Raw genomic sequence first — 13560 nt, forward strand, 5'->3', positions numbered from 1 at the left:
GGAGTAGGGTCATAGGGGGAGGAGCCAGTGCACACCACCTGATCCTAAAGCTTTATTTTTGTGCCCTGTCTCCTGCGGAGCCGCTAATCCCCATGGTCCTGACGGAGTCCCCAGCATCCACTACGGACTACGAGAAATAGATTTATCGGTAAGTAAAATCTTATTTTTTACATATTTAAAAAATATATATTTTAATTTATCCTGTATGTATTTTTTTTTTCTAGTGGGAAATTAACTGTATTTACAGTATTGTGTGAACAGTATCAGCTGTCTTTAAAAAGAGACCCTATGTATAATGAGGTAGGTGGAATGCCACTGGGACACACAGTCCATATAATAGTATCATTGCTCCCTCCCCTTTACATTCAGAGGAAAGGCATGGGGTGCTCAAGTGTCTGATGCTGGTCAGAATAATATCTCAGTCCAGAGAAGTAACCGGCTTTTGCTCCATTATTATTTGGCATAGGATGAGGATGTAACTAGAGAACCGGGATGCAGAAGATGAGTCAGGAATCCTGTATCTTCATGGTCAAGAAGGCTTAAGTTACACTAGACATTAAGTGTAGGCAATAGGTAGCTTTAGCAGGCCAAGGGTGGCATGCCTTAGTTGGTCAGGGGTCTTACTACCCCAAATGTGCCATATACAGGCATATCCATGTACAAGTTAGTAGGTATGTGACATATTTGTACAGTGTGAGCCGAGCAGCTAGATTCAGGGGGAGAACAGTCAGCATGGTGAACAGTGAGTGGATAGTGGTGAGGATTTATATTCAGTTTAGGGCCTTACATACAGGCTGCTCTACGGCCAAGAGGCCAAATTGCTGCCATTATGTGATTCTTACATGTTACCTTGTGAAATTGATGTGCTCTTCTCACGAAGGTATTATTGTTCTCGCAAGTGTAATTGTGCCCAACATATTTACCCTTGCACTAATGAAGCCCAGTGCGATTGCAAGGAGGAGCATAACTGCATCTTTTATTAGTAGAAATGCCCTCTGCTTTGTTGATTTTTATGTATTTTTTTTATCTATCTGTGTAAGACTAATGGGCCCTACACACTGGCAGATAAAACAGAACGATATGAACGTTCTCGTTCATAAATGAACGAGAACTCGTTCATATCGTTCTGTGTGTAGGCCCCACGCTCGTTAATCGTTGGTGCCCTGTCGCTTATGCATGCAGGCCAATATGGACGAGATTGTCCATATTAGCATGCAGTGCTATGATGCCGGGTGACGGGGAGAAGTGAAGAAACTCCACTACCCCCGTCACCTCCCCCCCGCCGCCCAGTTGGCTGTATCCGTCGTTGGGCAGCTCGGCGGCAGATCGGTATGTGTGTAGGGCCCATAACCCGCCTCCACATTGCATTAACCCTTCTGGGGCCATTTGAGAGTTGAATGCAAGCTGACCGTACTTGCACACCTGCATTGTCGCACACAGTTAGATGCGGATATTTGGATGTATGCCACAGCTATCACCTATATCCATACGCTTGGTGTGATAGCCACCATCATTATCAATGAGCTCTTGCTGCAGCCCTACCCTAAAAACAGATCTAACTCTAAATAAGTATGTTTCTGCATTGCCAGCAGTGTTGTCCATGCGCCCTCATTAAACTTAGCTTACGTGCGAACGCCTTGACACCCAGCTGCCAGTAATGTTACATAGGGCTCTGCACCAGACACGTTGTGTTGTGAATAAGCCTGTCACAGGTATATTCAGGCTAACGTCTATCATTCTCTGTTGCAGTACTTGGACAGGATAGGACAGATTTTCTTTGGCTTACCACCTCAGCAGTCGTCTTCATACGGGGGATTATTGGGTAAGTAGAACACAGTATTTAGTGAAGAGTCTTCGTTTCAGTACAATAATGAATAATGGCATTTCTATGCTTTCAAAGGGTAAAAAATGTCTGAATTGATTCCCTGTTCTGGAGGTGAAGTTAGCACCACGTAAGCTGTATCTGACTAGCACAAAAATTGGTTCCAGGCGCACAGCACTCCTGTTATCACTGCAGTATACCATTGTGTTCTGATGTGCGTCATACAAATTAATTAAAGTTCCACAGGTTAAAACGAATCCTATCTTGCCTAGACTATAATACATACAATAAACCCTACTCTCTCCCATTATTGTTTCAATTCAACATTTCAGCCCCATCCCTGCCGCTACATTCATTTCTTTTTCGGCACACAGGTAACCTTTTGAATAGCCTAATGGGGGCTGGTGACGAAGACGATGATGTGGAAGATGGCCATGAAGACAGCAGTCCCATAGAACTAGACTGAGCAAGAGAAACATAATACACCAGGAGCTGCATGAATTGGAACAATAAAAACTGGAGCAGAAAGACTCCTTTCCATGATCTGAGTCTTTGAAGGGTCTTTTATGAACGGCTGTAATGAGCTGTCCTCATCCCCACGATGGAACAATTACGTGTTTGCTCTAAATAAATGATGTCACAGAGGTAGCTGAACAGAATAGCTAGAGTGAATGTTGGCAATTTTACCCAGCCTGCTATATATATATATTTTTTATTATTTCTCTGAATGCCAAGCAAGTACATGGTTTCCTTACAATGTGACAGCCAAGCAGATCAACCTTCTAGTGTGTGCACTCCATCCTGTGTCTTTCCACCTGTACTTTGCCCATAGCTTAATGTCACATCCTAGATCCGTGTTATCATGGCAACAAGAATTCCGCCTAACGTCACTGATTATGATGAAGATTTCGGGATAAACTTTTTATTTTTACATCCCACCCACATGTGATTGTATTGTATGTTAGCGGCACAGCCAATATAAACACCTCTCTCCAATTATTTAAATACGGTGGACTTTCTTTTAATATACAGTATTTATTACAGATAAGGTGATTTTGTACTATTCCCCCCCCCTTCAGAGTCCATAAAATACCAAGATGTCACATTGGCACTGAAATTGTTATTTTATGTATAAAGGGGGCGTAGTGCTGGTGAGCAGCGGGACAGAGACAACACAGTGCTACTAAATAAATCATGCAATGTATCTTATGACTGGCCAGCAGGAGTTGTTATTTTGTAGCAGATTGAGTAAGATGTCTTTGCTGGGATACAAAGGGTTATGGGGATATTACGATATGTTGCAAGGTTTGAATAAATTATTTCTTCCTGGATTGGCCCAGCCCTTGGCCATTATGAGTCTGTGAGCCTTGCAGAACCAGGTTTGTTTGTTTGTTTGTTATCATAGTGGAAATGAGATCTGGATTCACTCCAAGACAACCTAAGGAATTGAGTCTTCATAAGTAAACAAGGTGCCTTTTATAATAGGCAACATTCTTGTGGCTAGTGATTATGTCATCCTGGCTCTCTACACTCATGCCAAGAAAAGTAATCTTCAGGGGAGTCACTACAAAAATTGAAGAATCTTTGTTAAGACTCTAAATACAGTAGCCTGACTAGTCCCCCCTGCTCCCAAGTATGTACGATTCTTCATCAGAGATTAATTTGGTTGGCCTAGGAGAGTCTAACACTGGCCTTTTATAAAACACTGACCAAATTCTGTGACTTAGGGGTAGATTTACTAAGCCTTGGGTGGAGATAAAATTGACGGAGATAAAGTAGCAACCAATCAGCTCCTAACTGTCATTTCTCTATCGTCCTAGTGGATGCTGGGGTTCCTGAAAGGACCATGGGGAATAGCGGCTCCGCAGGAGACAGGGCACAAAAAGTAAAGCTTTTTCCGATCAGGTGGTGTGCACTGGCTCCTCCCCCTATGACCCTCCTCCAGACTCCAGTTAGATTTTTGTGCCCGGCCGAGAAGGGTGCAATCTAGGTGGCTCTCCTAAAGAGCTGCTTAGAGAAAGTTTAGCTAGGTTTTTTATTTTACAGTGATTCCTGCTGGCAACAGGATCACTGCAGCGAGGGACTGAGGGGAGAAGGAGTCAACTCACCTGCGTGCAGGATGGATTGGTTTCTTGGCTACTGGACATCAAGCTCCAGAGGGACGATCACAGGTACAGCCTGGATGGTCACCGGAGCCACGCCGCCGGCCCCCTTGCAGATGCTGAAATCAGAAGAGGTCCAGAATCGGCGGCTGAAGACTCCTGCAGTCTTCTAAAGGTAGCGCACAGCACTGCAGCTGTGCGCCATTTTCCTCTCAGCACACTTCACACGGCAGTCACTGAGGGTGCAGGGCGCTGGGAGGGGGGCGCCCTGGGAGGCAAATGAGTACCTATAAAGGCTAAAAATACCTCACATATAGCCCTAGAGGCTATATGGAGATATTTAACCCCTGCCTAATTTTTCTAAATAGCGGGAGACGAGTCCGCCGGAAAAGGGGCGGGGCCTATCTCCTCAGCACACGGCGCCATTTCCTCTCACAGCTCCGCTGGTCAGGACGGCTCCCAAGTCTCTCCCCTGCACTGCACTACAGAAACAGGGTAAAACAGAGAGGGGGGGGCACATTTATGGCGATATTTTGATATAACAAAGCAGCTATAAGGGAGCACTTATTATAAGGCTATCCCTGATATATATATAGCGCTTTTGGTGTGTGCTGGCAAACTCTCCCTCTGTCTCCCCAAAGGGCTAGTGGGTCCTGTCTTCGTTAGGAGCATTCCCTGTGTGTCTGCTGTGTGTCGGTACGTGTGTGTCGACATGTATGAGGACGATATTGGTGTGGAGGCGGAGCAATTGCCAAATATGAGGATGTCACCCCCTAGGGAGTCGACACCAGAATGGATGCCTTTATTTATGGAACTACGGGATAGTGTCAACACGCTAAAGCAGTCGTTTGACGACATGAGACGGCCGGACAATCAATTAGTGCCTGTCCAGGCGACTCAAACACCGTCAGGGGCTGTGAAACGCCCTTTGCCTCAGTCGGTCGACACAGACCCAGACACAGGCGATGACTCCAGTGGTGACGGTGACGAATCAACCGTATTTTCCAGTAGGGCCACACGTTATATGATTTTGGCAATGAAGGAGGCGTTACATTTAGCTGATACTACAGGTACCACTAAACAGGGTATTATGTGGGGTATGAAAAAACTACCTATAGTTTTTCCTGAATCAGAAGAACTAAATGACGTGTGTAATGAAGCGTGGGTTGCCCCTGATAAAAAGCTGATAATTTCAAAGAAATTATTGGCATTATACCCTTTCCCGCCAGAGGTTAGGGAGCGCTGGGAAACACCTCCTAGGGTGGACAAGGCGCTAACACGCTTATCTAAACAAGTGGCGTTACCCTCTCCTGAGACGGCCGCACTTAAAGATCCATCAGATAGGAGGATGGAAAATATCCAAAAAAGTATATACACACATGCAGGTGTTATACTACGACCAGCTGTAGCGACTGCCTGGATGGGCAGTGCGGGGGTAGTTTGGTCAGAATCCCTGATTGAAAATATTGATACCCTGGACAGGGACAATATTTTACTGTCGTTAGAACAAATAAAGGATGCATTTCTTTATATGCGTGATGCACAGAGGGATATATGCACACTGGCATCACGGGTAAGTGCTATGTCCATTTCGGCCAGAAGAGCTTTATGGACGCGACAGTGGACAGGCGATGCGGATTCAAAACGGCATATGGAAGTTTTGCCGTATAAAGGGGAGGAGTTATTTGGAGTCGGTCTATCAGACTTGGTGGCCACGGCTACAGCCGGGAAATCCACCTTTCTACCTCAAGTCACTCCCCAACAGAAAAAGGCACCGACTTTTCAACCGCAGCCCTTTCGTTCCTTTAAAAATAAGAGAGCAAAGGGCTATTCATATCTGCCACGAGGCAAAGGTCGAGGGAAGAGACAGCAACACGCAGCTCCTTCCCAGGATCAGAAGCCCTCCCCGGCTTCTACAAAAGCCTCAGCATGACGCTGGGGCTTCTCAAGCGGACTCGGGGACGGTGGGGGGTCGTCTCAAAAATTACAGCGCGCAGTGGGCTCACTCGCAAGTAGATCCCTGGATCCTGCAGATAATATCTCAGGGATACAGGTTGGAATTAGAGACAGATCCACCTCGCCGTTTCCTGAAGTCTGCTTTACCAACGTCCCCCTCCGAAAGGGAGACGGTTTTGGAAGCCATTCACAAGCTGTACTCTCAGCAGGTGATAGTCAAGGTACCTCTTCTGCAACAAGGGAAGGGGTATTATTCCACTCTTTTTGTGGTACCGAAGCCGGATGGCTCGGTAAGGCCTATTCTAAATCTGAAGTCCTTGAACCTGTACATAAAGAAGTTCAAGTTCAAAATGGAGTCACTCAGAGCAGTGATAGCGAACCTGGAAGAGGGGGACTTTATGGTATCCTTGGACATCAAGGATGCGTATCTCCACGTTCCAATTTACCCCTCACACCAGGGGTACCTCAGGTTCGTTGTACAAAACTGTCACTATCAGTTTCAGACGCTGCCGTTCGGATTGTCCACGGCACCTCGGATCTTTACAAAGGTAATGGCCGAGATGATGATTCTTCTTCGAAGAAAAGGCGTATTAATTATCCCATACTTGGACGATCTCCTAATAAGGGCGAGGTCCAGAGAACAGCTAGAGATGGGATTAGCACTGTCTCAAGAAGTGCTAAAACAGCACGGGTGGATTCTGAATATTCCAAAATCCCAGTTAATGCCGACAACTCGTCTGCTGTTCCTAGGGATGATTCTGGACACGGTTCAGAAAAAGGTTTTTCTCCCGGAGGAAAAAGCCAAGGAGTTATCCGAGCTTGTCAGGAACCTCCTAAAACCAGGAAAGGTGTCTGTACATCAATGCACAAGAGTCCTGGGAAAAATGGTGGCTTCTTACGAAGCAATTCCATTCGGCAGATTCCACGCAAGAATTTTCCAAAGGGATCTGTTGAACAAATGGTCAGGGTCGCATCTTCAGATGCACCTGCGGATAACCCTGTCTCCAAGGACAAGGGTGTCTCTTCTGTGGTGGTTGCAGAGTGCTCATCTATTGGAGGGCCGCAGATTCGGCATACAGGATTGGATCCTGGTGACCACGGACGCCAGCCTGAGAGGCTGGGGAGCAGTCACACAAGGAAGAAACTTCCAGGGAGTATGGACGAGCCTGGAAACGTCTCTTCACATAAACATTCTGGAACTAAGAGCAATATACAATGCTCTAAGCCAGGCAGAACCTCTGCTTCAGGGAAAACCGGTGTTGATCCAGTCGGACAACATCACGGCAGTCGCCCATGTGAACAGACAGGGCGGCACAAGAAGCAGGAGTGCAATGGCAGAAGCTGCAAGGATTCTTCGCTGGGCAGAGAATCATGTGATAGCACTGTCAGCAGTGTTCATCCCGGGAGTGGACAACTGGGAAGCAGACTTCCTCAGCAGACACGATCTTCACCCGGGAGAGTGGGGACTTCATCCAGAAGTCTTCCACATGCTGGTAACCCGTTGGGAAAGACCAATGGTGGACATGATGGCGTCTCGCCTCAACAAAAAACTGGACAGGTATTGCGCCAGGTCAAGAGATCCGCAGGCAATAGCTGTGGACGCGCTGGTAACGCCTTGGGTGTACCAGTCGGTGTATGTGTTTCCTCCTCTGCCTCTCATACCAAAAGTATTGAGAATTATACGGCAAAGAGGCGTAAGAACGATACTAGTGGTTCCGGATTGGCCAAGAAGGACTTGGTACCCGGAACTTCAAGAGATGATCACGGAAGATCCGTGGCCTCTACCTCTAAGGAGGGACTTGCTTCAGCAGGGTCCCTGTCTGTTTCAAGACTTACCGCGGCTGCGTTTGACGGCATGGCGGTTGAACGCCGGATCCTAAAGGAAAAAGGCATGCCGGAAGAAGTCATTCCTACTTTGATTAAAGCAAGGAAGGAAGTAACCGTGCAACATTATCACCGAATTTGGCGAAAATATGTTGCGTGGTGCGAAGATCGGAGTGCTCCGACGGAGGAATTTCAACTGGGTCGATTCCTACATTTCCTGCAATCAGGATTGTCAATGGGTCTCAAATTGGGATCTATTAAGGTTCAAATTTCGGCCCTGTCGATTTTCTTTCAAAAAGAATTGGCTTCAGTCCCTGAAGTCCAGACCTTTGTTAAGGGAGTGCTGCATATACAGCCTCCTGTGGTGCCTCCAGTGGCACCGTGGGATCTCAATGTGGTTTTGGATTTCCTAAAATCTCATTGGTTTGAACCACTAAAAAAGGTGGATTTGAAATATCTCACATGGAAAGTGACCATGCTTCTAGCCCTGGCTTCTGCCAGGAGAGTGTCAGAATTGGCAGCTTTATCTTACAAAAGCCCATATCTGATTTTCCATTCGGACAGGGCAGAACTGCGGACTCGTCCGCATTTTCTCCCTAAGGTGGTGTCAGCATTTCATCTGAACCAGCCTATTGTAGTGCCTGCGGCTACAAGTGACTTGGAGGACTCCAAGTTACTGGACGTTGTCAGAGCATTAAAAATATATATTGCAAGGACAGCTGGAGTCAGAAAATCTGACTCGTTGTTTATATTGTATGCACCCAACAAGATGGGTGCTCCGGCGTCTAAGCAGACGATTGCTCGTTGGATCTGTAGCACAATCCAACTTGCACATTCTGTGGCAGGCCTGCCACAGCCTAAATCTGTAAAGGCCCACTCCACAAGGAAGGTGGGCTCATCTTGGGCGGCTGCCCGAGGGGTCTCGGCATTACAACTTTGCCGAGCAGCTACGTGGTCAGGGGAGAACACGTTTGTAAAATTTTACAAATTTGATACTCTGGCTAAGGAGGACCTGGAGTTCTCTCATTCGGTGCTGCAGAGTCATCCGCACTCTCCCGCCCGTTTGGGAGCTTTGGTATAATCCCCATGGTCCTTTCAGGAACCCCAGCATCCACTAGGACGATAGAGAAAATAAGATTTTACTTACCGATAAATCTATTTCTCGGAGTCCGTAGTGGATGCTGGGCGCCCATCCCAAGTGCGGATTATCTGCATAAATTGTACATAGTTATTGTTAACTAATTCGGGTTATTGTTGAAGGAAGCCATCTTTCAGAGGCTCCGCTGTTATCATACTGTTAACTGGGTTTAGAACACAAGTTGTACGGTGTGGCTGGTATGAGTCTTACCCGGGATTCAAAATCCTCCCTTATTGTGTACGCTCGTCCGGGCACAGTACCTAACTGGAGTCTGGAGGAGGGTCATAGGGGGAGGAGCCAGTGCACACCACCTGATCGGAAAAAGCTTTACTTTTTGTGCCCTGTCTCCTGCGGAGCCGCTATTCCCCATGGTCCTTTCAGGAACCCCAGCATCCACTACGGACTCCGAGAAATAGATTTATCGGTAAGTAAAATCTTATTTTTTAAAACACAGCCTGTAACATGGCAGTTAGGAGCTGATTGGCTGGTACTTTATCTCTATCCACTTTATCTCCATCCAAGGCTTAGTAAATAGACTCCTAACAGAATTTTTTTACAAGTCTTACAAATGTTAAAAAAGCATTGATGAGATATTAAAACATTTCTGAAATGAAGGGGAAAAAAGGAGAGTTATGGTAGACTTGCCATGGTTAACTCTCTTTCTGCGAGGTACATTGGGTTCCACAGGGAAACATTGGGGTCTAGAGAGGATCTTGATCCAGAGGCACCAACAAGCTAAAGCTTCAGGCTTTTCCAGGATGCATTGGGTCTTCCTCTATAACCCCGCCTCCAGGCACTGGAGCTCAGTTTCGTTAACCAGTCAAATGCAGGAGCAGGCAAGAGAGAAGGCAGATGTTAGTAGCATAGAACCACATTCTCACGACCGGAGAAGGGACCAGCGGCTAATGCCATACAAACCCATAGAAGCTAGGTGCGTCAGTGTGGGGCCCCTGTGGAACCCAATGTACCTCGCAGAGAGTTAACCATGGTAAGTCTACCATAACTCTCCTTTTCTGCAGCAGGGTACATTGTGTTCCACAGGGAAACATCGGGGATGTCCTAAAGCAGTTCCTCAAGTGAAAGGGCGCGCCGTAGCCGGAATGATAACCCGGTGTCCAAAGGAAGCATCCTGGGAGGCGGACGTATCAAAGGTATAGAACCTAATGAACATGTTCACTGGGGACCACGTAGCCGCCTTGCACAATTGTTCTGCGGATGCGCCATGGCGGGCCGCCCAGGAAGGTCTCACAGACCGAGTAGAATGGGCTTTAATAACAGCAGGAGCTGGGAGCCCAGCCTGCGCATAGGCTTGTGCAATCACCATTCTAATCTATCTGGCCAAGGTTTGCTTATTCGCTTGCCAGCCACGTTTGTGAAAACCAAAAAAGACAAAAAGGGAATCTGACCTCCTGATAGAGGCAGTCCTCTCCACATACATACGGAGAGCCCTTACCACATCCAAAGACCGCTCTTTGAAGGACCAATCAGAAGAGCTAAAGGCCGGAACCACAATCTCTTGGTTAAGGTGAAAAGATGACACGACCTTGGGTAAATAATCTGGGCGAGTTCTAAGAACTGCCCGGTCACAGTGAAATATCAGAAAGGGTGGACGACAGGACAAAGCGCCTAAGTCCGACACCCATCTAGCAGAGGCAATAGCCAGTAAAAACAAGACCTTGGCCGTGAGTCATTTTAGGTCCACAGACTCAAGATGTTCAAATGGAGACTCTTGCAGGGCATTCAGGACAACAGACAGATCCCATGGAGCCACAGCAGGGACATAGGGAGGCTGAATCCGTAATACACCCTGAGTGAATGTATGAACGTCCGGTATAGACGCAATCTTTCTCTGAAACCAAACAGACAAGGCAGATATATGAACCTTGAGGGAGGCCAGACCCTGCAGGTCTGAGAACTATTGCCGTCTGGGCCACGCTGGAGTGACTAGTAGTAGTAGTATTCCTCCTTCTTGCTTGAACTTCCGCAGGACCCTGGGCAGGAGTGACACTGGAGGGAACATGTAGGGCAGCCAAAAGTTCCATGGAATTGCTAGTGCGTCCACAAACGCTGCTTGAGGATCCCTGGTCCTTGATCCGAAGACAGGAACCTTGTGATTGTGTCGAGACGCCATCAGTTCTGCATCTGGTAGGCCCCACTTATCCACTAGGAGTTGAAAGACTTCCGGATGAAGACTCCACTCTCCGGCGTGCAAGTTCTGGTGACTGAGGAAATCCGCTTCCCAGTTTAAAACGGCCGGAATGAACACTGCCGATATTGCTGGCAGATGGCGTTCCACCCAACAAAGGATTTTTGACACTACCATCACAGCCATGCGTCTTCGAGTGCCGCCTTAATGGTTTATGCATGTCACTGTGGTGGCATTGTTGGACCGTACTTGAACTGGCCTGTTCTGTATCAGAGGCAGGGAGAGATTCAATGCATTGAACACCGCCCGCAACTCCAGAATGTTTATTGGGAGGAATGATTCCTCCTTGGTCCATTGACCCTGAAAAGAGTGTTACTCCAAGACCGCACCCCATCCCCTCAGACCGGTGTCCGTTGTCAACAGGACCCAGCCGGGGATCCAGAAGGGACGGCCCCTGCTCAATTGCTGGTCATGTAGCCACCAGGTCAGCGACAAACTCTGTAGTCAAAGTGATCATTTGAGAACTGATCTAATGAGGTCCATTGGAAAGAATTAACCTCTGCAGAAGGCGGGAATGAAATTGAGCGTACTCTACCTTGTCGAATACCGACACCATCAGGCCAAGTACTTGCATCGCCGAGTGTATCGATACTCTGGGGCGATAAAGGAAGCATCTTATCCTGTCCTGAAGCTTCAGGACTTTTTCTGGAGACAGAAAACCGTCGCTGACTGTGTGTCCAGGAGTGCCCTCAGGTGCACCATGCTCTGAGCTGGGACAGGCGAGGACTTCTTCCAATTGATGAGCCACCAGTGGGCTTGTAAGAAGCTTACCGTCAGTTGCAGATTACTGAGGAGGACATCGTGGGAGTTTGCCAGAATCAGCAACTCGTCCAGATACGGCAGGATCCTGACTCCCTGGCGACGGAGATGGGCCGTCATTACGGCCATGACCTTGGTGAAGATCTGAGGAGCCATAGCCAGTCCAAATGGCAGAGTCTGGAACTGATAGTGGAGGTTGCCAATAGCAAACCGCAGATACTCCTGATGCAACATGGCAATAGATATATGCAGGTACGCATCCTGTATATCCAGGGATACCATATAGTCTCCGGGTTCCATAGCCCATACAATTGAGCGCAGTGTTTCCATATGGAACTTGGACACTCTCACAAACTTGTTCAGTGATTTGAGGTTGAGTATACGCCGGTAAGACCCATTGGGTTTCGGAACTAGAAACAGGGTCGAGTAGTAACCTCTGCGTCTGTGGGATAGAGGTACCGGCATTACCATTCCTGTATTCAGGAGGGAACTCGCAACCTTTTGCAGAGCTTGGGACGTCTGTTGAATGAGACTGCGTACCCATGAGTGACAACTTCCCGCACCCATGCATGTGAAGTGGTCTTTAACCAGACCTGGGTAAACTGCAGAAGTCTGCTTCCCACCCTGGGGTCCCCATCATGCGGTAGGCTTGTCTTGTTTAGAAGCAGTCTGCCCAGGATTGTTTAGCCTTGGGATTTGTGGTTTTGGGAGCATGAGATTAGCTCGGGTATGCCTGAACTTTTGCTTTCCCTTGAGGCCGAACGGAACGAAAAGTGGTACCTTTTGCCTTCTGTGCAGAAGGATTAGTATTTGGGAGAAAAGTAGCTGCTAACTCAGACATAATTTTATTAAGGTCTTCCCCAAACAAAATACCCCCGTTTAAAGGGGAGTACCTCCAAGGTTTTTTTTTGGAGTCTAGGTCCACCTTCCATGACCTCCACCACAGAATCCGGCGAGCCAGGACAGACGTACTTGACGCCAACACACCTGCCTCAGAGGATGCCTCCTGAATATAATAGGTGGCGGTGGTAATGTGAGACAAGTATTGTCTGATATATCCTCGGGCAGCTCTTCCTCTAATGCCTGAACCCATGCTTCAATACCTTTTGCAGCCCAAGAGGCTGCAATAGTGGGTCTATGTGCAGCACATGTAAGGGAGTAAATAGATTTCAGTCATCCCTCCACATGCTTATCTGTCGGTTCCTTCAGTGAAGTGACAGTGGTGACAGGCAGAGTGGATGACACCACTAGGCGGGTGACATGAGAATCCACGGGCAGTGGATTTTCCCACTAGTTACATAACACTGCAGGGAGAGGATAGCAAGCCAAGGCCCATTTAGACAGAGGGAATTTCTTTCCTCGATTAGACCAGGGTTTGGTGTCCACCAAATGGTCAGAATTGGGTAATAGATTTTTAACCACCTTCTGCCGTTTAAACATATCAGTCTTATTAGCCACAGTAGTGGAATCTTCATCAACAGTGATTTGTAGGATCTGCTTAATAGTAACCACTAGGGCAGGGACATCAATTTGCAATGGAGAATCCTTGTCAGAAACACCTGATTCAGTGTCTGACAGGACACTATGCTCCCCCTCCTCTTCAGATGAAATGTCTGAGAGATTTGTGGATTGTGAGGAGGAAGGAGCCAGCTTAAATGACCCAGAGACGTGATAGTGACCTGGTGTAGATTTTTGTCTGACCAAGGATTGATTTATTTGCTGCAAATGGTTAGACAAATTTTCCACCCAAGGC

The 13560-nt window shown here is 47.4% G+C and overlaps 1 protein-coding gene across 1 annotated transcript in view; it reads left to right on the forward strand.

Moving 5' to 3' along the window:
- The window catches only part of GET4 (guided entry of tail-anchored proteins factor 4), an 83555-nt gene extending 80524 nt beyond the window's left edge, over nt 1–3031 (forward strand). Inside the window, exons 7-9 of the mRNA XM_063934528.1 lie at nt 225–300; nt 1750–1822; nt 2197–3031. Of these exons, the coding sequence (XP_063790598.1) occupies nt 225–300; nt 1750–1822; nt 2197–2288 (241 nt within the window). The 3' untranslated portion in view covers nt 2289–3031. The remainder of the gene's footprint in view (nt 1–224; nt 301–1749; nt 1823–2196) is intronic.
- The last annotated feature ends 10529 nt before the right edge of the window (nt 3032–13560 follow it).

The sequence above is a fragment of the Pseudophryne corroboree genome, chromosome 7 (genome assembly GCF_028390025.1).
Source record: "Pseudophryne corroboree isolate aPseCor3 chromosome 7, aPseCor3.hap2, whole genome shotgun sequence".
In the NCBI taxonomy this organism is placed as follows: domain Eukaryota; kingdom Metazoa; phylum Chordata; class Amphibia; order Anura; family Myobatrachidae; genus Pseudophryne; species Pseudophryne corroboree.